The sequence below is a fragment of the Lepidochelys kempii genome, chromosome 20, assembly GCF_965140285.1.
Source record: "Lepidochelys kempii isolate rLepKem1 chromosome 20, rLepKem1.hap1, whole genome shotgun sequence".
In the NCBI taxonomy this organism is placed as follows: domain Eukaryota; kingdom Metazoa; phylum Chordata; order Testudines; family Cheloniidae; genus Lepidochelys; species Lepidochelys kempii.
This window is the reverse complement of record NC_136399.1, coordinates 1,281,348-1,307,257: the sequence shown is the minus strand read 5'-3', so window position 1 is coordinate 1,307,257 and position 25,910 is coordinate 1,281,348. Positions and strand designations below refer to the sequence as shown.

The window sequence follows — 25,910 nt, the reverse complement described above, 5'->3', positions numbered from 1 at the left end:
GATCACACTAATTAATTCCCTGGCATCTCTCGCTGCCCAGCATGCTCTGCTCCAGGTTAGAGGACAGCATTGCCAACCGTGGCCTTTCACTGTGCGCCTGGCAATATTGCCTGTTTTCCTTCAGGCCCCACTTCCCGGAGTCAGGGGATTAGGTGAGTGTCTGAGCTCTCATTCCTAAAGAGAGAAGGTTTCTCGCCTGCGTGGCTGCAAAGAAAATCTTGAAAACGTTATTCTTGGGGCTCAGAACCCAGCAGGGAAATGACCAGACCCCAGATTAATTCATTTGTTAGTTTTTAAGGGTTATGGTTTTGGAACACGGGTTCGCGCTGCTGAGAGGAGTTCCCCTTGCGGGTTTTCCCCGTGAGGCAGGGCTGCTGCTGTTGAGTGGTTCGATCCGTGCTCTGGCAGCCAGGACTCCTGGGTTCGACTCCTGCTTTTGCTGCATAACCTTATGGGATTCACGTCATCTCTCTGTCCCAGACTGACTGCTGTAAAATCAGAGCAACCGCACTGAGTCTGAAGGAGTCACTCCGCATTGACGCTGGCGTAGCAGAGATCAGAATGTAACCCTCAGTGAGCTTATTCGTCTGCACAGTCCAGCAAATGGGGCACAGGCCTGGAAAGCAGGACTCCTGGGTTCCATCCCCAGCTCTGCCATGGACTTGCGATGTGACCATAGTGCCTTCCCGTCTCTATGTGTCCATCTCCCCATCTGTAGAATGGTGATAATCAGTCACGTCCAGGCCACATCGGTCCCAGGCCCCCTCTGTGCTAGGAGCTGTACATGACTTACTTGGTGTAGCATGGTAGCACCTAGGAGACACTGGTGCTTGGCGCTGCACGAACACAGAACACGATAGTCGCTGTCCCATAGAGCTTCCAACGGGCCCCTTTTCAAAATGCTCTTGGAACGGTGCATAAAAACGTGTTTCTAACAATCCCCCGGCCGGAGGAGTGCTGGGACACTTCCGTGTCAGGGGCCAGATGCGGCTCCCAGGAAGGTGGTGTAGAGCTGCAGGAACTCCCCTGCAGCCCGTGGAGTCACTCTGGCTTTACCCTGGCGCAGTCGAGAGCTGGATTTGGCTTGTGCTTGGAGATCTCCACGGGAAAGGTGCAAAACGCCATTGCTCCATTTTGGAATTCTTTGTGCTGGCCTGGCAGCAGTGACACCCCCCCAAGACCCTTCCCCCAGGAGCGCGGGGAGCAGACATCTGGGCAGGCGAGCTCTGGGGCATTCTCCTAAGAGTCCGGCGTCCACCCCAGTGCAGTATGGACAGATCACGCGGGGGGCTGGGCGGGCACGTCACATCTCCACTTTCATCATCACCCTGACGCAGCAGCCGCTTCACCCCCCAGCTCAGGGACGGCCCGGGAGGCAGCTTGTCAGCATTTGGTCTCTGTTCACGGCTGCCTGGCTTTCACCCAGCGACCTCCATGAGTAGCTGCAGTTTCAGCCTGGGAGGCAGAGGGGGGACAACCAACCACCGCTCAGCGGGGAAATGGAGGCAGAGAGACTTGACCAAGGTCACAATGAAAATCTATTGTAAAGTTAGAAATAGAAGCCAGGGTCCTGGCTGGCTCCCAGCCCCCTGCTCTAACCCACTAGACCCCCTCCCAGAGCCAGGACTAGACCCTCGAGTGCTGACTCCTAGCCACCTTGCTCTGTTACCAGCCATGCGGCTTTCCCAGCTCACAGCTGAGAACCCAGGTGTCCTGACTGCGTAGGCAGCTGCTCTTCCTGTTAAACCACTTCTAAAGCCAGCACCCTGCTCGCTTTCCTCTCTGCCTGCTTCCCTGGAACAGCTCCCTGGGCCCCGGATCAGCAGTGCCCCTCTGCCACGCCCCCTCACCCAGGGCAGGCGACGGAGGGCTTCAGCACTGCTCACACGTGCTGGGTTGGGGGCGGCTGGTTTATTCCTCCCCCAGCTCTGTTCTGCAAGAGCCTCAATGGAGTTACTGTCCATGGACCATTTGGCCCGGTCCAAGGCAGCAGCCCGGGATTCAGATGGAAAATTCCATGCCCACGAAGCTCCCCAGCCGGCCCCAAGCAGCGGGATGCCTCAGGCCGTGATTGCAGGCCTCACCGCATCAAAGGAGGCCATTATTCCCAGGCTCGCTGCCGTGCCATGAGTGACGCAGGGCTGCCAGTCCAGCACTCTTCAGTCCGCAGGCTCCCAGACAGCTTTGTAAAGGGGCGGGGGGGGGAGGGGGAGGGGAATCGTGGCACTGTGAGACGTCACCTCTGGGGTGGGACATGGCTGCTCTTTAGCCATCCCACAGCAACACCCCAAGGGAACTGCTCACTCAGTGCTGAAATGCAGCCCCGTCTGGGGTGGAACATTCCAGCTGCTCAACAGCCACACAGCACCTTGAGGGCAGAGAGCGGGTGGGCGGCCACACCTACAGCGTCAGAAACCCTCTCTGCATGACCCTAGACGTGCCGTGGGAAGGTAACGCAGCCGCACGCACCAAGCCCCAGCCAAGCGCGCCAGAGGAGCCAAGGCCCAGCCACGCACCCAGCTGCTGGGCAGGGTTCTCCCCCCTGGGGCGCCCACAGGATGGTGCATTACACCCAGATTGCAGCTCAAACGAGTGCAGCATGACCCATGCTGAGCCTGGCTGCTTTGATAGATACACCGTGATGTCCCACCCTGGCACTTCGTCACCACAAATGAGACGGTGGAGGAGGGGCTGGGCTGACAGTCCCAGGGGGCTGCTCACTCTGGACCCCCAGCCTGAGCCCCAATTTCTAGGCCAGTGCCTTCATTTGGAGCTGGGGAGGGCTCTGCACTTCTGCAGCCCTGGCCCAGTGGTCTCTGGTGGGCACCCACAATTAATTTGGGGGGGGGGGAGCTCAGCGCATCCTGCTCTGGGTGGGGTAGGCCAAAGCAGCCGGACCAGTGCGTGCCCACAGGTGTTCGCTCGGCCGCACCTGCTCAAGTTTCCCAGCTCCTCAGGCCACTCCAGGGACAGAGCCAGCCAGTTAGACCTGCGCACGCCCCCCCCGCTGCAGCCTGGCACTTAAACACCCGCCTTTGGGCAGCCGTTCAAAGGCCAACAGGAGCCTGAATCCCTGCCAGAGGGGGAATCATTGCAGCTGGAGCGAGGAGTGGGGGGGGGGGAGATCTCGATCCCCAGGCTATTTCAGGGAGAACAAATCAACAGCGAGACAGGTGCCGAGCCGGCTGCAGCCGCCTGGGGGATATTAGTTACCGTCCAAGGACATCAGAGTTTCCACATGGGCTCAACGTGCAAATCCCACTGTCTAAGCTGTTCCTACGGCCCGGCTTGAGCTGAAATCGGAGCCCCTCGGCAGGGCAGGCGGTTGTTACAGACAGTGCAGGATTGCATGGGAACCTCTGCCCAAAAGCAGCGCTGAGCCGGGGCCCCGCCGAGAGGCCTTGCATGGCTCCCAGTGTGGGTACATGCGGCTCTGTGTTACTTTTATTTTTGTGTCAATGATTCATCTCCTGCCCTGGTGCCAGGCCACCGCCATTCAGTGCTGCGAATGCTGGTGCTGCTCACCAGAGGCTGCAGGCTACGGGCGCACGTTCACTCGTGCGTCACGAGCCCAAGCAGGTGGACAGCGTAGGAGCCAGCTGATCTGCAGGCTGGGCTTGCCCTGGGTTCGGCAGCTCAGTTGATGGGCCAGGAAGCCAGTTCAAACCCAAGCCAGGTCGCTCGTCATTGCTGTGGGTGGAATGAGTCACGAGGGTTCTCGGCCCAGCTAGCCCCACTGCCGGCTGGTCTTGGACCCAAAGGGCTGTGGGGATTAAACATCAAGCTGGCCCCAGCAGGGGAGGTTTGAGGCACATGGGCAGGGCTCTCCTGGGGCAGGACAGGCCCATGCAGCGGGAGTCGGTCTCCAGGGATCAATCCCCTTAGAGAGCAGCCCAGGCCCCCCCCGAATTTACACACCAGAGGGATGTGAAAGGAGTGACTGCGACTTCACCAGGCTGCCAGCCAGGGCAGCATTGTCGCCATTTCGTCAGGCCCACCCCACCAGCCGGAGACGGTGCTGCCCGCCAATTGCCAGCAGCAGCCAGGAGCTCAGCACTGGTCTGGGGCTCCCAGCTCCTGCCAAGAGCTCATCAGGGCCACCAGTACATCCAGCAGGAGACACTGTTCAGGCCAGGGCTGGAGGTAAACCTCGGCTTGTCAGCTGCCAGAGCAGCCAGGACATCCTCCAGCCTATAAGAAGTTGTTTTAGAACACGGGCCAGATGCCACCAGTCCTGCTGTGTCCCCGAGAACAGGATCTGGGGACACTTCAGACTATCTGGGTCAGCGCCCAAGGTCCAGCCAATGTCTCATCTCGGACAGCAACCGCAGGGAAAGGGGCAGGACACCCCCAGCTGGCAGACATGCGATCCATCTGCCCCCTGCAAGGCCTCATCCCGCTCCCGAAGAGAGACCAGCTTCCACCCTGAAGCAGGAGGTTCTGAATCCCAACGTTTGGTCTCATGAATTCCGTTCGTACGGGGCCCAGTGCAAGGGGGCCGCAGCCCCAAACCAGCCAGCGGCTCTGCGCGATCCCCACTGCCAGCCGCAGCAGTACGGCACAAGTGGGAGAGAGGTACGGCTACCTGGATGTTTTTTATTTCAATATATTAAATATATATTAATCAGAAAAAAGTCACATATGGTAAATCCCGAAAAAATACACAAATATAAATGTTGATTTTTTGTTTTACGTACAAGTTTATATACAGGAAAAGTCCAAAACGGGAGAGGAAGCCCTCCCAGGCACAGAAAGCCACGTGGTTGTCAGCGGATAGAACAAAATAGGTGTCTCCCTCCCAGCGCCCCTTCTCGTCTCTCGCTGCCTCTGCGGTTCTTAGCTGTATTTACAAGGTTTAAACCCATCTATTTACAGCTTGTCTTTTTACAAAGAGACGTATCTGCAGCGGACAGGCGTGAAGCATCCCGTGTGCCACGCCCACGGCACATGTCCATCGCTCCCTGGGCACCGCTGCAAAAGCACAAGTGAGGCAAGAAGCCGCTGGGAGGGTCTGGAAACGGCTTGGTTCCGGCAGCTGGGGACGGAGGAGCCTGCTCCTGGCACGATGCCTGCCTGGCTGCAGGATGCAGCAGGCGGGCAGGGCACTCAGAACAAACCCACCCCTGCGCATGTCTCAGGACCACCTCCTCCTACCCAGCGTGGTGAAGCGCCAGCCGTTGCAAGCGGTGAGTAGCAAGCCGGGGCTGGGTGGGGGGCTGTGGGCACATGGATATTGGGCGTCTGAGTGCATCACCCAAAAGGCACATTGGGGTTCTCCGCAGAGAGCTACGTCGCGATCCATGGGTGTGGTACACAACACGGGACGCGGAGGACGAGTGCGGGTCAGCCACCAGGAGGCGAGAAGGGCTCTGCCCACTTCCGACTTGTCCCCGCGATCCCAGATGGCAGTGGGGCTCGCCCCCCACCCGGTCTCTGGAAATGCTCCGTTGATCGCCCCCCCTCCCCCTCCGTGCACGGGGGAGACGTGTCCATCAAAACTCCCCTTTCACAAAGCGAGCGAGCTCCCCGCGGCGGGGGCCTCCGGGTCCAGGGGGGCTGCACCCCCCTCAGAAGGGCAACGTGTCCATAAAGATTTTGTCCACGATGGGAGGCGGCGGCACCAGGTCTTCCAGCTTCAGGTAGAAGATGCGCTGCAGGCCTTGTGTGCAGAGCGTGCGCAGCTCCGGCAGCTTGCCCAGCAGCTTGGACAGGCAGCTGGGGCGGGTCTGCTCGCTCGCGGTGGACGTCACGTGGTCCTTCAGGCAGCTGACGATTTGGTTCTGGAGATCCTCCACTCTCTTGGGGTCCTTCAGCCCGTGGCGGTCTGGAAAGGAGGGGAGGAGCGGTCACTCCCGGCCCGGGCTAGATCCCAGCGCCCGGGTGCGGCGTGCACGGCTGGGCCATGGCAAAGCAGGCTCGCGCTCCTGCTGCCTTCTCCTGAACGGCCCCCCAGTCCCTGGCCTGTCTCATCCACCCCGAAGAGTGGGCAATCTCTGCGCTCTGCACCCTTTAACACAAAACCCCCCTTGAGCAGCATGGCACTCTGGGAACTGCCGTTCTCAGCGGTCCCTGGGAATTCGAGGCTATGGCAAGGCATGCTGGGAAAAGGGCAGGAGTATATACAGGCTCCAGGGCCCCAGTATGCCTTGCTGATTGAGCCGGGTTGTGGTCTGCTGGACGCCTGGTGTAAAGAGACAAGGAGATCCTGACAGAGCCTCAGCCCCCGCCTGCAGCCTCTGGGGCTGCTGGGATCCAAACAGGCCTAACTGTCCAGGCCTGCCTAGAGATTTGGGGTGCTCCCCCAGCCCGAGATCTTCCTGGGGCCTGGTTCTCAGAGGGGGGTGCTCAGCACATTCTGGAAATCAGGCCCCTCTAAGGAATCTCATACTGTGCCGAAATCAGGAGTCACTCCTGAACGTTAGTAATGGTCAGAGCGACTTCCACCCCTGGAGGAGCAGAGTTGGGGAGCGGAGAGCTGGAGGAAGCCAGTGGCTGGAGGAAACCGGCTCACGTAGGGTTCCTGAGCCTTCTCCCACAGCACAAACCCACTGCTCCGCGGAGACCCTGGTCACAGCTCGCAGAAGGCTCTCCGAACATTACCGCCCCCACCTGCGTGTGCAGTGCAATAACCCCCCGGCCCAATGCCACAGAGGGAGCCGGTGTCTGGGCCAGGATCAGACCCTCTGGCTCCCAGTCCAGTGGCCAGACCTGCCCATCCCTCCCCCAGCAGCCGCGCGGCAGGAAGGTGCAAACCGCCCCACCTGTGATGATGACGAGAGCCGCGAGGCAGGAGAAGGAGGGGACGTCGATGCTCATGCGGTGCAGGCTCTGGGAGAACTCGAGGATGGAGTCGATCCACTCCCCGAAGCCCCGCACACACTGCATGCGGTGAAGCACCACCCCGTTGCAAAAGATCAGCTTGCCTTCCTCCGGCTTCGACCTGCAAGGGACAGGGCAGAGCCGCACGCGGTCAGGAACGGAGAGAACGGAGGGCAGGCCAGGGGCTCTGCTGGCAGCAGAGTGGGGTCAGAGCAGAAACCAGAGTTGTAACAGAGGGAGCATGAGCAGAACGGAGCACTGGTGATGACAGCCAGGATCCCGGCCTGGTTAGCCAGGCGCTCGGGGCCCTACGCTGCAGGTCTGACGTTCATACACTCTGGCACCACAGGACAAATGGAGCTGGGCTGTCTGAGTGGAGGGGATGACCCGAGCCACAGCTTCCTTTGAAACGCTAACAGCAGATGGTTTTGCCCAAGGTCCTGATCTCCGTGCCCTAGGCCACTGACCCAGTCTGCCACATCACCACCCCGTGTCTCATCTCGGTGTCCAGCGGCCGCCTGGCTCTGGACAGGGCTGGGTGGGTCACGAAGCAGAGCGGGAGTTACCTGTAGGCCAGCCGGAGAATAAAGAGCTCCAGGAACGCAGATTCCAGGAGCAGGTCCTGATCCTCCTTGGGGAGCTCCTGGAACCCTTGGATCTTCTCAGCCCACTTGCGGATCACGTCCATGGAGCCGGTGAGCAGGTCGTAGAACTGCTGCACATCCACACAGTCCTCCTTCTCGAACTGGTAGGAGAGGCTCTCCTGGAACTGCCGAGCACACGAGGAGGGGCAGGGTTAGCGTCCCACAGGCCGGGCCTCGGTCCACGCAGTACAAGTCCCATGAGAGTGGCCGGGGCTGTGTCTCTCAAAGCCATTGTACACCCTCCGGGTTAACGAATGAGCAGCAGAGAGACAGGAACCCGCACTCATCTGGGCCTGGGCGTTTTCTGCTGCCTAGCACCAGCAACAGGACTCCTGGGTTCTCGTTTGGGCTGCAGGAAGGAGTGTGCCTAGTGGTTAAAGGGAGGGGGGCTGGGAGTCAGGACTCCTGGGTTCTCTGCTACTGGCTTACTCTGTGACTTTGGGCAATTGGTTGCACTGCTGTGCCTTGGTTTCCCCCAAGTAAAATGGGGATAGCCCCTAACTTGCTGGGGCATTGGGTGGGTTAATTGTTTCCTGTTTCTGAAGGTCACAGAGCTCCCTGGATGAAAGGAGCTGGATTGGTCCCTGAGCCTCCAGGCCAGCCGGCATTTCGCTGCCGAGGTCAGAACCCAAAGCTCCAGCTGCTGGATACATTCAACGACAGGCTCAGAAACAAGGTTGGTGGGATTCGGTGGTGCAGACAAATCCACCTGGGTGCAGAATGCGGGGCAGAGAACCCAGGAGTCCTGACTCTCAGCCCCCTTTAGCTACTAGACAACACAACCGCCCAAAAGAGAACCCAGGACTAGGCGCTAAATACAGTGCATGCCTGGGGGAAGCTGACTGGGTCAGGCAAGCCTGAGTGTGTGGTCAGCACACACTGCCCTGTGAGCACGGTGCACTCCGAGAGCCTGAGAGACCTCCCAAGCCACAGGAAGCCCTGTAACGAGGCAGGGCACGGCTGGCCCCCTGGGACAAGCCAGGCACAGACAGGAGCCTGGAACAGAACCTCCGAATCCTGCCTCTTGGTTCTCTGCTCCAACTCACTCCCCCTTCCTAGGGCTGGGGCATGAACCCAGGAGTCCTGCCTCTTAGCTCTGTAACCACTGGATAACACTGCCTTCCCAGAGCTGGGAAGAGAACCTCGTGTGCCCCGCACACTAGCCAGCAGACAATGCTGCCGCATTCGTACAGCACCGGAGCTTGCAGCCTTTTGTAGATGGTGAGGGCTCCAGGACCCCTTCTCTAACTGCCCTCAGGCCCTAGGGCTACGCCCCCCCAAACGCCACTGAGCACGTGGGCTGCACATGGTTCCCTTCCCAGGCAGCGGCTGCCGCGCCCAGCATCTCAGCCAGGGCTGGGGGGTGGCTGGGAGCCAGCCCTCGGGGGCCCCCTTGCTCCAGGAGCCCCAGGACCCTGAACCCCCGGTTGTGAGCAGCAGGTACCTTGGAATAGTCCAGCTTGGTGGCGCTGGGTACGGAATCGATGTGTGCCCTGACGAGCGACGTGATGAGGCTGACGGGGGAGGTGTCCTGGGCCTGCTTGGGTTTGGACGGGAGCCGACCTCTGCGCCCCTTCAGGCTGTCCGTTCGGACCACTAGGGAGAGAGAAAAGGGGGCTGGACGTTACCATCTGAGCACGGGGCTTGGCCCTTTGCAATGGGCAGCCCATCATGGCTCTGAGCAGCCCCCTGGCCCCACAGATAAGTTGCCCTAGCACATCAAGCACTGGCTAAAGCAATGCTACCTAACTGCCGCCAGACCCGAGCGAGCAGCTTTCACAGCAGATGGGACACTGGGGTGGGGAAGGGACTCAGTGGGGTGGGGGCAGCTCCACATCCCAGCCCAGGGGAACGGCATGAACAAACAGAGCCACGCACACGGCTGGGGACTGGCTGCAGGCGCACACGGGAGCTGGGGGCAGGGCTGGGGAAATCACAACATTTTGGCCCCAGAACGTTGGGCAACGTGGGGAGATTGGATGGTTCTGGGGATGTGTGCACGCACTTGGGTCCAAGTCTGGAAAGAACAGCTCCCGTGTTCCTTGTGAGATTCCAGCCACGTGTCCCCCCCCCCCCCCCCAGCCCACCCTGTTCTGGATCCAGCCTGGAATCACAGCCATGGAACGGCAAGCGAGCATTTGTGAGGGATGCTACCTGGTGGGAGCTGCCAGAAAGCAGCAGCACGAGACTGGGCCTGGAGGAGTGCAGGTCAACACACCCGGGGACCAGGGAGCAGCCTGGTGTACTGGCAGCGGGAACTGGGCTGCCGCAGAGCTGGGGCGGGGATAGCAGGGAGCGGTGCCGAAAGCAGGGCTCAGCTGCCAGGAACACACGGGACTTGTTCTGGGGGCTGCTGGGCTGGTGCTCTCCGGCCTGTGCTGCCGGCGTCCCCGCCCCGGGATTTGCCAGCCTGGCAGGGGGACGCCACGTGTCGAGCTCTGTACCTTCTTTGACCATGCCCACGGCGAGGCACTTCTGGAAACGACAGAACTGGCACCGGTTCCGCCGCCTCTTGTCCACAGGGCAGTCTTTGTTGGCCAGGCAGATGTACTTGGCGTTCTTCTGCACCGTGCGCTGCAGGGAGCAGGAGAAACAAGGGAGCGCATCAGCCTCCGGCGAAGAGGGAGCACGAGATCCTGGGTGCCCAGGGCCGGGCCCGGATGGAACAAAAGCTCTTCTGTCCTCCTGGTATTTTTATAGCAGCGGCCCCGCCCCACGGCGCCCAGTTTCACATCCGAGGGGCCGTGTTCCCAGGACACGCGAGGGGGAGGGGGACACGTTGCTCTCCCGGCGGGGCGCCCGGACTGCCAGCACACCTGCACGCTCCCATCTGCAGGCAGGGATCGGGGGAGACTCAACCGCCTGCTCTTGGGCTGAGCAGTCGCCCCCTCCGGGCCATGATTCCCCTGTCCCGCCCCCAACCCCGGGCCTCGGCGCCACCCTCCCCACACCAGACACGGCTTCTCCCCCCTCAGAGCCGGCGCTGCCCGACACAGGCTCTGCAGCTGCTCCCCGAAGGGGCCTGGGTCTCAGCACAACCCAAGGCCTCCCTGAGGTGCCTGGCTCTGGGCCAGAGTCACTAGCTGCTTTGGAGACCCTGGGCCACGGGGCTCATCCCCCGGCCCCGCTCCCTACGCACATGGGTCCCGATTCAGCAAGCTACACCCAGGCTTCACTCCACCCCCCGCCAGCATGTGCTTAACAGGCCAAATCAGGGCCCAAGGGGAAAGGGAGGGAAACCGCCAGAGTCACCAAGATCTTCCCACGTGGCTGGTGGTTCTGGGCCTGGCCCCTGGGGCTGCGCACAAAGGCCCGTGCTCCACGTAACGGGGGCCTTGGCAATGGCGCTCTGCACGACACTCTGCCGCCCCCCCCCGCATCCCCACGGCTCAGATGCCGCGGTGAGGAGAGGCGCCAGAGTCTTGTCTCCACTAGCCCTCGCACCCTGCCCGCAGCACCCAGGTCAGCCCCAGCTCCCGGCCACCTCCTGACCCTCTGAACTGCTGGCCTGGGGCAACAGGCTGCCCACAGGCTCTGCCCAGCCCTTGCTCACCGGCGAGTGGGTCATTGCCCACAGCTGCACACAGGCCAAGCCCGGTCAGGGGCGCACCGGGGCTTGCCCCATGCAGAGTGGCCAAGGGGAGACCCACAGACTCCTTCACTCGGCACATCCATCGGGGCTCCCTCAGGGACCCTACCCACATCCCAGAATCCCCAGCGTTGGCTGCCAAGGATTCTGGGGCCCATCTGGGAGCAAGATCGGCCACATGCTGCGGGCAAAGTGGGGAGGTTCTGGGTCTGCCTGCTGGCGAGGGAGGCCGTTGGCTCTGTGGGTTCCCAGGCACTGCCCTGGGTCTCCCCCAGCCCCACGTCCCCACCCCCAGCCCCGTACCTTGAAAAAGCCCTTGCAGCCCTCGCAGGTGCGGACGCCGTAATGCTGGCAGGAGGCGTTGTCTCCGCACACAGCACAGCGCCCCTCGTTGGCACCAGGGCTGCGTGTCTTGGCTGGTGACAGGGAGCCGTCCATCAAGCCGGGGCTCTCCAGGTGTGGGGAGGTCTGGCCCAGGGACAGGCCAGAGAAGCCCACCGGGGAGCTCTGGGAGAGCGCGAAGACCTCGGCGGCCGGCGGCACCTTGAGGGGGCTCTGGGGGACCCCAGCACTGGGAGCCGAGGGGCCGAAGAAGAAGGCTGGCTGGGAAGAACTGCTTTTTGGCTGCTCCGCCCAGGGCCTCATGCCCTCAAAGTTCTGAGTGGGCGAGTAGGGCCCGAAGGAGTTCTCCCACGCTGGGACCTGTGGGGTCTGGAAGCCTGGGGTGGACGGGGACGGGATGGAGCAGGGGCTGCCGTAATAGTCCGAGCCGCTCGAAGACATGGTCTCATCCAGCTGGCTGCTGAAGGAGCCAGGGTAGCAGCCATACACCTGGAAGTCCTCGAGTTTGAAGGAGGCAGGTTGGCTGGAGGCTGGGATCTGGTACAAGAACGTGTCGAACTCCCCACTGTAGTTATCCATGAAGGTGTTGAAGCTGGGCAGGGAGGTCGTGGCTGCGATCTCGGTGTTGACTAGGTCCATCGTGAACTTGCTGAGCTCTGGAGTCAGGAAGTCTGCCGGGTAGCGCTCACAGGGCCCTCCGCTCTGAGGCAAGGTCCCATGCTGCATTTGGATACAGGGCATCTCTGAGCAAGGGAGCAAAGGAAAAGGCAGAGGACTTAACAATGGGCTGGAATCAAACCCCCTCACCAGGCCACGGCTCCCCATTCATCGGGCAGAGCGCGTGCGTGGGGCAGCAGCTCAGACGAGCAGCATGTGCCATGTGGGAGATGGGATCTAGCCTTTCCCACGGGCTCCAGGGAAATGCCTTTGATCAGGGGAGTAGAGCAATCCATGGATAAGGCACCAGACTAGGAACCAGGAGAGCTGTCTTCTAGTTCCAGCTCAGATGCCTTGGGCCAGTGGCTCTCAACCTTTCCAGATTACTGTACCCCTATCAGGAGTCTGATTTGTCTTGCGTACCCCCAATTTTCACCTCACTTAAAAATGACTTGCTTACAAACTCAGACATAAAAATACATAAGTGTCCCAGCCTCACTGTTATGGAACAATGGCTGACACTCATTTTTACCACAGAATTATAAAATAAATCAAGTGGAATATAAACACTGTACGTACATTTCAGCGTATGGTCTACAGAGCCGTACAAACAAGTCATGGTATGAAACCGTAGTTTGTCCCAACTTCGCTGGGGCTTTTTATGCAGCCTGTTGTAAAACTAGGCAAATACCTAGATGAGTTGATGTACCCCGGAAGACCTCTGCATACCCTCAAGGGTACGCGTACCCCTGGTTGAGAACCACTGCCTTGGGCAAGTTATCTCCCCTCCCACGCCTGTGTTTACCCCATGAGGTCTTTGGGGGAGGGCCTGTCTCCCCAGCACCTACCCAGTCCTTCCTGTAATCTGCAGCATAGCAGAGCGACAGGCCTAAAACCACAGGGGTGGCACTTGCTGTACAATAACTAACGTCCCTGATCTCAAGAGGAGCTGGCCAAGTCTCAGTGCAGTTCTGGGCTGGCCAGATCACAATGGGGAGAAAAATTCTATCCTCGATTGGCATGAACTGGTCCCCCTGCCCTTCCCTCTGGGGGGGCCCTAAGCCAAGGACTGGCTGGACAACGGAGGCTGAGCTCCCCTCTGCTCCCCGAAGTTGGTGCCTTGGCTGAGCACGGCATGGGGCTTGCTGCTGCATGAACTCGGGAACTGCAGGTCCCAGGGGACAGCCATATGCACTAAAACCAGGCGCTTCAGGGTGAAAGCCCACGGAGGTAAATTTCACCAAGCTCAACCAAAATCCACCCGCTTGCTGATGTCTACATTGCTAGACGCATCAGCTCCAAGGTGGGGGCTTGACTCTGTCTCAGTGGTGTAAATCAGGACTAACTCCACCCATGTCAATGGCGTTGCACGAGCCCCTGGGCGGCTCTGGGAACTGAGGTGTAAGGCCAACCCCCACCTTAGCCCCAGCGACCTGACAAGTGAATGGGGACAGGAATTCACCAAAGGAAGCAGTGAGCCTGGTATGTGAGAAGGAATCAAGGACAAAGCTGTTCTGACAAGCTTGTATCTCACACCGGCCTGTCATCAGCCAGCTCCTTCGCAGCCATGGAGCAGCGTAAATTGAGGCTGTCAACACTGCACTCAGGGTGTTTGGAGCCGAGCTAAAGAACTGGCTAGTGTTGGAGACGGGTCTGAAGGCAAAGTCACATGGCGGAGCAGAGGCCTCGTGATCATCCGAGGAAAGGTCGTTCTGAGCTGGCCTCATCGGGCAGAAAGGCCATCGCCTGAAACGCTGTCCCCACAAACGGAGGGAATCGCAGAACTGCCAGCGGGCCCTGGGCTGGCCCTGCCTCGCCACCCCAGGGGCTTGGCGAGGAAGGTTTGCTGGGCCAAAATATTGGGCGCCAAACCACCTGGGTGGGACTGTCAGGTGCAGAGTTTTGATCCTAATTCAAGAGCCGAATATACAGCCCGGGCCAGACTCCCGGATCAACCGGCTCCTGGTTAGGAAGCTAAGTTCCCCCCAGGCCCTATGCACCCGCTCGCCTGAGCTCTTTGGACACTCCTGCCTCCCAAACTCCATAGCGGAGCGCATCTCTGCTGCATTCCCTCCCGCCGGCAGCCAGCAAAGGGAGCGGCCGACTTCCACCGGCACCAAAGGAGGCCACTTGGGATGCCTCTCTGTGCCGTTCTGACTCGAACAGGCCAAGCAGGGCTGAGCTGGCAGCTCTGTAAAGCGTCAGGGCTGCGATCGGATGGCGGACGAGGACGCAGAGCAGTGCCTCCCAGACACAGCTCGCAGCAGATGTACAGAGTCCTGGCACAGCACAGACAGGGCAAGAGCCAGGCCCTGCCCCAAAGGCAGACAAGACCGACAGAGAGGGGAAGGGACTTGCGCAGGGCCACGCCATAGGATACCCAGGCGTCCGGCACGCCAGTCCAGCAGGTCCTGTGTCTGCACTCGTTCAAGAGCCCAGCGGGCCTGGCTGTAGGTGTGTGGCCATTCTGCCCTTCCTGCCAGCTGCCCCATTGCCACACCGTGGCAAGGGCACACTCAGGAGAGTCCCTGCAAACCTATCCCCCTGATTTTCCAGGCCCATCCCAGTGCCCCCTGACTGACCTGCTCCCCTCACTGGGCAGAGTTTTGTGCCCGTCTCCGGGCACCTGAAAGAGCTGCTGGCCAGCAGAAGGACCAGCAGCCTGGCTCAGTGCATGCTGGGCTCAGGGCACGGTGCCCCACCAGGCCGGTTCCATGTTACCGCCCTCTCCCTCCCAGGGTGACCAAAAGACACCTCTGTTGGCTTGGCATGCCACCAGCCACAGCCCCTGCCCCGATCTCCTGGTCCACAGGCTTGGTTGCCCTTTCCACTCTGCACGTGGCCCTTTCACACCCACAAGCAAGCTGCCATTTCCCAGGCGGGAGGAAAGGCTGAAAATTGCTGCTGAGCACTTAGCATTTTGCATCTGGATCCATGCAGCCCCCCCCACCCCCACCTCCCCAGGAGCCATCTTGCTCTTAGTTCTCACACTGAATCTGCAGCGGGAGAGGAGGTGTTTGAGAACTGGTGGCGCAGAACTAGTAACTGACCCATGCCGCTTTGCCAGTTCGCTTTCCTTTCCGACACATGCCGGCCTCCCACTCTCAACCTGGGGAGTAGCAGGGCTGGAACAGCAGACAGGGCCATATAGAGGAGAGACGTAACCAGAGTCCCCGGTCAAGCTGAAAGCCAAGACAGAAGTAACCCTTGCAGCAAGATGATAATGTAATTCATATCGCAGACCTTTAAAGGTCATCTTCTGACTGGCCGAGAAGCAGTTCTTAATGGCCTGTAAAGGACGGCGGAATGTGGAGACATAAGAATTCCCAGCAGCGTTGACACGGTTGCACCATCAGAACAAGGTTACAACGTTCTTCTGGGGCCAGCTGCTCCTTATTCAGGCAAAACTCCCATTGGCTTTGAGAACAGACTTCAGGACCTAGCCCGGTTATTTAAAAAGATCGATCCACATACAGCTAACAGCATCAGCGGGCCACTGTCCTCAGCCACAAGTCACAAACTCATGCCCCACGTAGCTCAACAGAGACGGCTTTGCTCCCGTTTAACGACATTTTCTGCTCAGAGGCCCAGGCTGGTGTCCCCTTAGCTGCAAGGAAGGGTTGGCCTGGCAGGTCAGGCTCCGACCTAGCACTCAGGAGATCTAGGTTTATTTCCCACATCTCTCTGGTCCTGGTTTCCCCAGATGAAGAATTGGGATAATAATAATAATAATAATAAGTCTCTGCAAGGTTGATTTACAGCAGCACCAGGATCTGGCCCTGGTGTCCGAGGGCAAAGAGCCCAGCTGCCCTCTCTCTTTGGTAGAAGAGCTGTGCCAGCTAAAAGCACAGGGAATGCATGCGCGCAGGGTGCTCAAATCAGTAACAATGGACACAGATGGCTGTCCTCTAGTCCTAGTGTTCTGACCAGTATTTTCCACCATTATGGATGACAGACATTATATAGACACGCTATGCACCCTGCCAGAGCGGTCACGACACTGTGAAACAGATCCATTCAGAACTCATGAGCGGCAACAGAGTGAAAACTCAGGGCACCTGTGCTCCATACAGCCAAGCTCCAGCTGCCTGAGCCATCAGCTGTTGTCAGTATAGGGCTTATGACACACAGTTGGGTCATTCTAATTCTAACCAGCAGAGGGACACCCCCCCACACACACTATTTACTACAGTCTACACCTGTTCCTCACCTCCGCTCTGCCATCGCAGTAGTCACATCAACAGAAAGAATTGCATTAGCTTATTGTTGGTATAGCAACCCAACAACGCCACACACCACTGAGCCTTTATGATGTTGGGGTTTTTTTAAATGCAGATTGCTTTGAGTTTAAATCACCACCACCAAGGACAAAATAACCTCAGCCCGCCCCGACCGAGCCTCCTCACAAGGTTTGTCAATATTCTCTCCCCCCTTCATATGGTGACCAGGCAGCAAGCGTGAAAAATTGGGACGGGGGTGGGGGGCAATAGGTGCCTATGTAAGACAAAGCCCCAAATATTGGGACTGTCCCTATATAATCAGGACATCTGGTCACCCTACCCCTTCACAGCTTGTGTTTTAAAAATTTGCAAGGGAATGGTCAACAGGAACAGTTGATTTTCTGGACGATTAAAGCTTACTCAGGATTTCGCAGGCACTGCTGGGTTATTCAAATTTATTTTTCCTCCCACATTTTAAAATTCTCCTTAGAGAGACGGATACTTAGATTATGATGTTTTAAAGCAATATAAAAATCCCTCAGATGAGCCCCCTGCAGTCTGCCAGATCATACTTCAAAAATGACCATCCACTGTGGACATGTGCACAACGTACATGGGGAGCAACACGACTGAAGTCGCTCTGGATTTCCAGCAGTGTAAATGAGAGCGGAATCGGTTCCCCTCTCTCAAACTACTCTACTAGGATTCTAATCTGTCGCCTGATCCAGGGAGGTGCTGCAGATAATGGCTCCTGTTAATTTTTGATACGAGTATCTATAAGGTGCTCCTCCCTGTGGTATCCAGAAACATGCATTCCCCCCTGCGATCGGATACTGTTGCACGGGCGTGACAGCACCATGTTCACAGGTCTTTAGCCAAAGCACAAGAGCGCCTCCCCTCCCCCCGGGGGGCACTAAATTGGCTTTGCCAGCCTTTCAGCGAGTTAGAAACGAACGGAGCCTGGCTGGTGAATCTGGTTGCCAGGTGTCTGAAGGCAAAGCTGCGTCTGTTGCTTGGGTCCAGAAACCGCATTCTCCCGCAGCAGCAGGATCCAGGCTCAGCAACCATATAGAAGGGAGCAAGGTGGGGCCTTTCCTGATTTGCTCCCCTGCACCATGCTGGTGCCAAGTTGTTTTGCATGTCAAAATTCAGAGGGATTTTATTTTTATTTAGGAAAGAAAGAAAAAAAAAAAACCCAAACAGCTGCTCTGTTCAGAGGCTAGGCCAGCCACGCAGCAGAAAGTCCATTCAAAGTTCGCCATTCTATAGCAGCTGTGCTCACAGGTCAAAGGAGGGTCTCCATTTGCATCCAGAATCATCAACACAAAATAATATGTGCAAAACCAATTAACTGATCATTTGATTAAAGCAGGTGTTCTCAAACTTCATTGCACCATGACCCCATTCTGACAGCAAAAATTGCTACACAACCCCAGGAGACCAAGTATCAGGGGGCAGCTGTGTTAGTCTGTATCCACAAAAACAAGGAGGTGTATGGTGGCACCTTAATGATGAACAGATTTATTCGGGCAGGAGGGTAGACGGAAGCCTGAGCTCTGCCGCCCCTGCAGAGGGGCCAGGGACAAAACAGGAGCCCCACCTTTCTTGGCAGGGGGAGGGGGCAAAGCCAAACTTGAGTGCCCCCACAGGGGCTGAAGCCCTTGGGCTTTGGCCCCAGGCAGCGGGGCTCAGACCGTCAGCCCTTGGCCCCAGCAAGGCTGCCAGCCCTTGGCGACCCCATTAAAATGGGGTCCCAACCTACAGTTCTGAGAACCACTGAATTAAAGTACCCTCCTGGATGCCTTGCTAAAGGCAGGGGATTTCAGAGGTGTGTGTTTATGTTGCAGTGTCAAATGACAGTAGAAGAATTAGCTGCAACTTATTACATTTAAAACAGCCTGAAAAAAGTGGGGGGGGGGTTATCTTAACCTGGGAGCAGCAGCTTTGCTAACACCCCACTAAAAGTGAGCCCCTCAGAGACTCAGCTCCATTTAAAACCCTCTTGATTGGGCCAGGTCTGCAATCCCTTGCAGCACCCCCCTTTACACTTTAAGCACTGCATTTAAAACAGCAAAACAAGGAACTCCAGCGCCAGCCTGCCAAGGTGACTAGGGAAAGGAGGACAGAGCTCTGGACTCAGGCAAGGTGGTAATTTGCAGAGGTGCTTTAAAGAGCCGGTGGAAAGCTCCTGTTACTTTGCCATATGCCCACAGCAATCCTGCCCCACTGTCACTTCTCGCTCAGCCCTGGCACACAGCCGTCCCTCAGTGTAACACACAGTATCAAACCTGATCTGCCAACTCAAGGGCCCCCCCCACCTCCCTCCAAATAAAAGGGACACAGCTGCTTTTAAATAGCAAAGAGCCGCAGCGCGGACGCTGTCCCTGCAGCCACCATCCCCCCAGCACAATGTCAGTCAAGACTAGAAACAGAAAACCACTGGAAACACACCCTGCTCACCTGCGAGCGCCGCCCCAACTCCCAGGTCGGGTTCCTGCAACTTTACACTCCAAAAAACCCAACAATGCCAATGCAGCCTTTAAAGGCGCCCAGTTCGATGGAAAGGAACGCCCCCTGCCCCCCCCAGCGCCTCTGGCCTCCATCCCACCTTGCACAGAAGAGAGCAACATGCCCCCCCTTTCCACCGCCTATCCAGGAACACCCACCCCACGGCTCCCCACCTGCCAGGTGACCCCCCCTCCCAGCCCCGCCCCGCCCCGCCCCACGGCTCCCCACTTGCCAGGTGACCCCCCCCCCGCCCAGCCCCGCGGCTCCCCACTTGCCAGGTGACCCCCCCCCCGCCCAGCCCCGCGGCTCCCCACCTGCCAGGTGACCCCCCCTCCCAGCCCAGCCTGCCCCACGGCTCCCCACTTGCCAGGTGACCCCCCCTCCCAGCCCCGCCCCGCCCCACGGCTCCCCACTTGCCAGGTGACCCCCCCGCCCAGCCCCGCGGCTCCCCACCCGCCAGGTGACCCCCTCCCACCTGGTGGAACCACTCCCCGGAGCGCCCCGGGGGCCGCGTAATCCACCTACCCGGCTGCAAGGGGACCTCTGCCCAGGTCCCGGGCGGCGAGCTGCGCTGGAGGCGCCCGGCGGCTGGACGGGCTCGGAGCGGCACTGGGGCTGCCAGCCCTGCGCAGGGAGATCCTCTTAAGCCCTCTGTGACGCACGGCCCGGGGGCGGGGCCAGAGGAGGGGGGACCCTTTGACGCAAGGCCGGCTGCAGCCGTGGCCATACAAGGCGCGAAGGGGCGGAATTTTCCGGTCCCCGCGGGGCGGGGGGGCGGGGCGGGCTGGAATGTCTGGGCGGGTGACGCACACGGGGTTCCATTGACGCAGGCCTTAGAATTGTTTGATCTATAAATAGCCCGGCGCTGCCCCTTGCTAAAAATAGACCCCCTGGGCAGGGAGGGGGAGGGGCGCGGGGCCAGGAATAGAAAGAGCCAAAGTGGGGGCAGCCAGGAGGAATAAAAACAGAAAGGGGTGGGGGTGGAGGGGGCAGGGACTCACAGGTGGAAAGATTTCAGTGGACAGTTGTGTGTGGGGGGGGGGGGAGGTAATTGTCAAAACAAAGGCAGCCCGAGGGCCAACTGTCACCAGGGCTGTATTTTTAAAAGCTACTTTGGGTTATGGTGACCAGACAGCAAGTGTAAAAAATTGGGACGGGGGGAGGGGTAATAGGAGCCTCTATAAGAAAAAGACCCAAAAATTGGGGCTGCCCCTATAAAATCCCGACGTCAGGTCACCCTACTTTGGGTCAGGGCTTAATGTGTAAGGAAAGAGGGGCCGGGCCCACGCCAGCGTTTTACATTCACAACTGATGCAGCCGGGCCCTGGCACAAATTAAGCTCTTCTTTACGTTCAGTGCGGGGGGTCCCTGCTCGCTAAGTGCCCTACAGAAAGGCAGGGAGGCGAGGGGATTCGAGACTTGCCTTGTTTGATTGCAAAATTACTTACACACACAGTTCTAGGACTGCCTCCAGGTATAGAAACCCGGCACTCTTTAAGAACTGCCTTCATTTTTTTAACGCTTATGTGGGGTGCTTCCTATACCTTGAATGAACATTTATTGCAAATCTCACTCAATGTTTATGGTCCTGCAAACATTTCTGCAGAGGCTGAAAGTAAGCATGTGACCATTAACTTCAAAGGGATTTACTCTTTCTTAAATTTAAGCCTGTGCATTAGTGCAGGATTGGGGCCTGAACGGGTTGATCTTCACATAGCAGGTTTTTAAGCTCCCCCAAGGTTGCACACTCTCTCTCTCTCACACACACACACACAGTTTTACTGCCCCCCTTCCATAAAACACACCCAGAATATTTTGCAAAACTGGGATCTCTTTACACTTACTGCCCTCCAACTTAAAAAAAAGTCACCTAGAACATTTTGCAAAACCGGGATAATTTCCAGTTTCCCGCCCCTCTGAAATGCAACTGGGATATTCTGCCAACCTGGGCTCACTTCTAGTTGCTTTTGGTTTGCTAATGCTGCCCATCACGGTACAGAGCACATTGGAGAAGCTCTCTGAAGCAAGGCCCATCTTTTCTGTTAAATGTGTGTACGCTGCCTAGCTGGAGAGCGGCCCAGTCTGGGGTCCACAGGTGCTACCCCATACCGAGTCCGTCATCAACATTGGCACTCGCTTTAGCCTGGCAGCACTGAAGTGGTGTTTTCAGTACCCGCCGCGCAGAGGGCAACTCCAGCTGCGCAGAATTCCCTGTTCCTTCTCTCTGGGAGAGGATTCTGCAGCACCGGGCTCATCGCCTGGTGTCGGAAAGCCCCGTGGAAACCCTGCGAGTTCATGCAAAGGTGGGAGGGGAACTAGGGCTGTGGGTTATGGAGGATTCTGAAAAACTAGGTCAGCTTGGAGCACGTGGCCTCCCACACCTCTCGCTTCCCAGGGTGAATGGGTGAGTTCTTCTCTCCCCTTTGAAGTCACACAGGGAACATGGCCCCCGGCTCCTCTGAGAGCCCAGCCCCCGAGACAGCCCAGAGCCCCTCCTCTGCCATTGTGGGGAGGAGACTCCCACCATGCCAGGATCTCGTGCAGCCGTCTTCCACAGGCTGCACACTCCCTTCTGGGCTGTCCCCAGCCCTGGTGTCTCCACCCTCCTCGGGCTGTCCCCATGCCCTTTCCTCTACCCCAGCCCCTGCTTTATGGGGTAGGGAGGGCACCAGAGTCCACCCCTCCTGTGGGCTGTACCCTAGCCTTGCCTCTAGCTTGCTTGGGTGCTCCCTTCCCACAATAGGCAGACTAGGCTCCTATGATGCTACCGGTGACAAAGGATTACTGGCCATTGCCTTCTGCTGGATAGAATCAGAACTGCTTCCAGGTTATCATTCACCCCACACTGCAAAGGGCTAAGGGGGACTCTCCCTCGTGCTGCATGCGATGGAGCTGGGCTTTCCAGAAAAGGAGGAGCCAAGTTCTTTGCAGGCTGCCACCCTGAAATGTCAAGAGGCTGGGGTGTACAGCAAAGCGAAAGCCTTGGTGAAAGGGGAACGGACCCCAGCTCCCTTTCCTGTAACTTGAGACGCACAAAGAGGAGAAAATATTAATCCAATACCATAGGGCTCTGGGAGCCTGGACATAAAAACAGCTAAGCCCCTGAGAACAAAACCGAGAGCAGGGTTTGGTTTCCTCGGCCCCAGGGGTTAAATCCAGTGACGTGCCATTGAGAGCAGAAAGCAATCACAAAATTCAACAGAAAGACAACACAGCCTGGCTCTGGGGACAGATGAGCCAGAGCAATCACCCTCACACGCGTGGCCCTGGCCCAAGTCACTGTTTCAGCCACCACGGGGGAATTGTTGGGAGAACCAGAACTCTAGCTCCTGGCCTGCTTTGGGGAGTCTGGATCTGGGTTCAGACGGCCCCGCTGGCGCAGAACCAGTTCTTACTGTTACAGTCTTGTGTTCGAAGAGCGCCCAATGGCTGCAGTTAGCAATGAGGCCTCTATTGTGCAAACATTGACACCCCCTTTAAATTTAGCTCCAGATCCAAACCAGCTTTGCATGCGCAGGTCAGTCTCTACAGCCCAGTCAAAAGGTGCCATTATTCACTTTAACCACAGCAGCTACATTCCCAGAGTCCCCTAGATCACAGAGGGCTGCATACTCAGCCACTAACCAGCCTGGTCCCGATGGGTGAGCCTGTGATATACCCTCCCCTCAGGGACAGGCCTTGCTTCATTTTCACAGGAGTGCTGGGGGCCCACAAGCCAAGAAATTTCAGGGGTCCAAAACCGTCTGCTCCTTTAGAGAATCCCAGCCCTCAGTCAGCTCCACACACAAACCTGTCTCCATTTATTAGAGCTGCATTTAAAAGTCAGTTTAGTTTAGTTAAACTGGTGCAAAACCCAGTGTGGATGCTCTTAATTTGATTTAAACCCATTTCATACTGGTAAACGTCAATGTAAGTTAAACCGACACAGGCCAGTTTTAAAGCAACATAAGAGCGTCCACACAGTGGTTTGCACCGGTTTAGCTACCCTGGTCTTCAGATTCAGTGTGTAGACAAGGCCAGGATGCAGAATCACTTCTAGGAGGAGGTTTTTCCAGGCATGCTTTGAGTTACCAAATGCCCTCAGATCTCACTGGCCTTGCAGAAATCACACAGCACCTTGCAGGATCAATCCCTCTATAATCTACCCCCTTGGGGTCCCTCTTCTCTGCCCGACCACCTCTCACGGTGCGGCCCAGCCCCGGTTTGCTAAGGCAGCACCAGTCCAGCAGACAGAAAGGAGAATTTCACAGATTGGTAAGTTAGCTGCTGGAAAGATTTATGCATTTTCCTATTGTTAAAATATTTTTAGCCTAAGCTCTGGATTTGTTTAAATGCTCACGTTTATAAAAGCAACTGCGTAAGGAGATGCGTTTTTATTACATGTTTGTGCTAAGTTCCTGGCTGGCCTCCCAGGGCGGCTGGGCTGGGGAATGTGTCTGTGGGCTGGATCGCTGGGTGATCCTTCCAGCGGTTCCAATCCACTGGCTCAGGAGGGCCCTACGCTGGATAAATAAATCGTATTCTCGGTAAATAAGGAAAAGGCAAAATGAGGAACAGAGCGCAGGGTGGAGGGAAATGGAGAAGCCTCTAATATACAAGCTGCTAAATATACATCCAGGGTTAGAGGTTACATGGCTTTAACTGCGGGTGGAATTTAACCCTTAGCAAGTAAATAGGTCACGGCGTTTATTTTGTCTGCCGAGGAACTGTGTGTGTCCAAGCCAGATGTTTCCACTGTGCTGCGGGGCTTCCGATAGAGATACCACTCTGAGCACTGGCTACGGAGGAGAGGAAGGGTGGAGCAATGGTTAAGGCATTAACCTAGGACTCAGGAGACTGCCGTTCGGTTCCCACTTCTGCCATAGACTCTTTGGCAAATCACTGAGTCTCTATGACGCAGGTCCCCTCCTGGAGAATGGGGGCGTAACAGAATGCAGCCACCGCTGGGGTGGATTGAGGGCAACAATTTAATACAGGAAAAATGCAACATGCAGGCAGGGATTTAAAGAGGCAGAATTTAATTAGAACAGTTGGAATTTGGCCAGGACAGCAGCAGGGTTCATTCCCAGGAATACATAAGAACAGCCAGACTGGGTCAGACCAATGGTTGATCTAGACCAGTATCCTGTGTCAGAGGGAATTAACAGAGCAATCAGCAAGTGATCCACCCCCCTGTCATCCAGTCGCAGCTTCTGGCAGTCAGAGGGTTAGGGACACTCAAAGAAGGCGGCTGTGTCCCTGACCACCTCAGCTAATAGCTGTCAATGGACCTATCCTCCAGGAACTTGATTTCCTCTCTGAACTCAGTGATACTTTTGACCTTCACAACATCCCCTGGCGATGAGTTCAACAGGCTCACTGTGCTTTATGTGAAGAAATATTTCCTCCTGTTCGTTTAAACCTGAGGAGTATTCATTTCGATGGGTGACTCCTGGTTCTTGTGGCATGCGAAGGGGTAAATAACAATTCCCTAGTCACTTTCCCCACGTCATGCTTGATTTTATCGACCTTTATCACATCCCACCTCAGTCGTCTCTTTTCTAAGATGACCTGCCCGCATCTTTTTAACCTCGCCTCCTATGGAAGCTGTTCCAGACCCTTCTGCACTTTTCCGAATTCTATCTTTTTTGAGATGGGGCACCCAGAATCTCTAATGATTGTCTGAATAGGACTCAGGATAATTGAACTGAGCAACTCTCTTTGCCTCGCCATTCTTCAGTTTTCCCGTCCCTAAAATGGGGTCTATACTTATCCGTTTCACGGGGGAGGAGATGGGATTTGAAGACTTACTAGCTAATCATAAGAGGCTTTGCAATTCTCAGATGACAGAAATCCACCACAGAAATGCGATGTATCCAAGTATCAGGCTCCAAAGAACCGAAGCTTGGTGAGTCTGACTGTCAGGGGATGTTCCCAAGAGGATGCTTTGCTTCAGGATTTATGTGTCTGAAACCTGAGCACTAACAACTGGATGGCTAACAGGGACTCTGAACTCTTCACTGCCAGGGCATCAGTTCAAAGGTGGCCTAGGATCCTAAGGCATAGTAGCCTGACTGCCATCTGGTGCCTTCTGGCAAACAGGGCTAGTCTCATGGAGTTAGACGGAGACTAGTGACACAGGGAGGCGGTGTTGTCGAACAATAAGAGCCGGGATCAGGTTCATGTCTTCAGAAATCGTCACTAATTTAAGGTGCCTTGAGACACCTTAAGGAGGTCTGGCACACAAAAGTAATGGACTCTAAAATCTGGGCCACTAGCCCCCTGGCCCATTCTGCCACAGACTTGCCAGGCGCCCTTGGGCAAGTTACTTCCCGGTGCCTTCGTCTTCCCATCTGTGGGGAACGGCTAACAACACCCACCTGCTTAAAGCACTTGGCAATCCCTGGATGGAAAGGCGAGCACATTGGTGCCAAGTCCTGTCCCTACTGCCATGGACAGCCGGGGCACAGGAGTGGTCTTGCTACTAAGAGATGCCAAGGACTATGGTGCAGGGAATTCAAACTCCCCTGGCTTCTGGAAATGCAGGAGAGGCTGACTGATGGCACAGAGGGTCGGCCTCTGAGGGTCAGGCCAGGAGGCTCCTGTCTCTGGGACCAGCAGCTGCACGGAGGGATGCACACGAGCTTTTTGCGATAACCTGTCCCCAGGGAAAGCTGCGTATCCAGGAAGCTCGTCTGCAGTCCAGGAAGTGTAGGGCAAAGAGAGGGTGCCAGTCCCAGCGGCTGCCTCTCTTACCCCTTTGGACCAGCACAAAAGTGCTGAAGTGCCGTTTGCAGACTATGGTTCCTGGAGCGAACGGGCCCATGCAGGCAGGGTGGGAGCTGCTGGGCTGGTTCCGAGTCACCCACACAAGCCAGCAGAGGGACCCCGCCGACGGGCGCACCGTGACACTGCGTCAGATTTCCTGGCCCACTTTCACATGCTACCCAGCGTGTGCCAGGCAAGCAGCAGGTCGGGGAGTTCACTCACATCGCTGCTTCTCCGAGCAAGCTGGGGAGCGTCAGTGCAGCGGCCAAGCGCACTTCCCGCCTGGTCAGGAATAATCTGTGAATGATGCATCAGGGGGTCCCAGCGGAGTTTCCTCCGAGCAAGAAGGACCCTGGCTGGGGAAATGGAAACATTCGTGTCTGC

The 25,910-nt window shown here is 57.3% G+C and overlaps 1 protein-coding gene across 1 annotated transcript; it reads right to left on the bottom strand.

Moving 5' to 3' along the window:
• Positions 1 to 4,582: 4,582 nt before the first annotated feature.
• NR4A1 (nuclear receptor subfamily 4 group A member 1) lies at positions 4,583 to 19,384 on the bottom strand. Its single transcript, XM_073318628.1, has 7 exons — positions 19,305 to 19,384; positions 11,356 to 12,137; positions 9,908 to 10,037; positions 8,908 to 9,059; positions 7,386 to 7,588; positions 6,762 to 6,940; positions 4,583 to 5,824 (listed from the first exon to the last, which is right to left on the bottom strand). The coding sequence occupies exons 2-7, from the start codon at positions 12,133 to 12,135 to the stop codon at positions 5,568 to 5,570; spliced, it is 1,701 nt and encodes a 566-aa protein (XP_073174729.1). The 5' UTR covers positions 12,136 to 12,137; positions 19,305 to 19,384; the 3' UTR covers positions 4,583 to 5,567.
• Between the last annotated feature and the right edge of the window lie 6,526 nt (positions 19,385 to 25,910).

Excerpts from the sequence above, each read along its gene's own strand:
- NR4A1 (XM_073318628.1), bottom strand. The coding sequence starts at position 12,135 with ATGCCCTGTATCCAAATGCAGCATGGGACCTTGCCTCAGAGCGGAGGG. Across the intron at positions 7,589-8,907 it reads CCAAGCTGGACTATTCCAAG|TTCCAGGAGAGCCTCTCCTA; the intron begins GTACCTGCTGCT and ends TGTGCTCGGCAG. Across the intron at positions 6,941-7,385 it reads ATTCTCCGGCTGGCCTACAG|GTCGAAGCCGGAGGAAGGCA; the intron begins GTAACTCCCGCT and ends TGTCCCTTGCAG.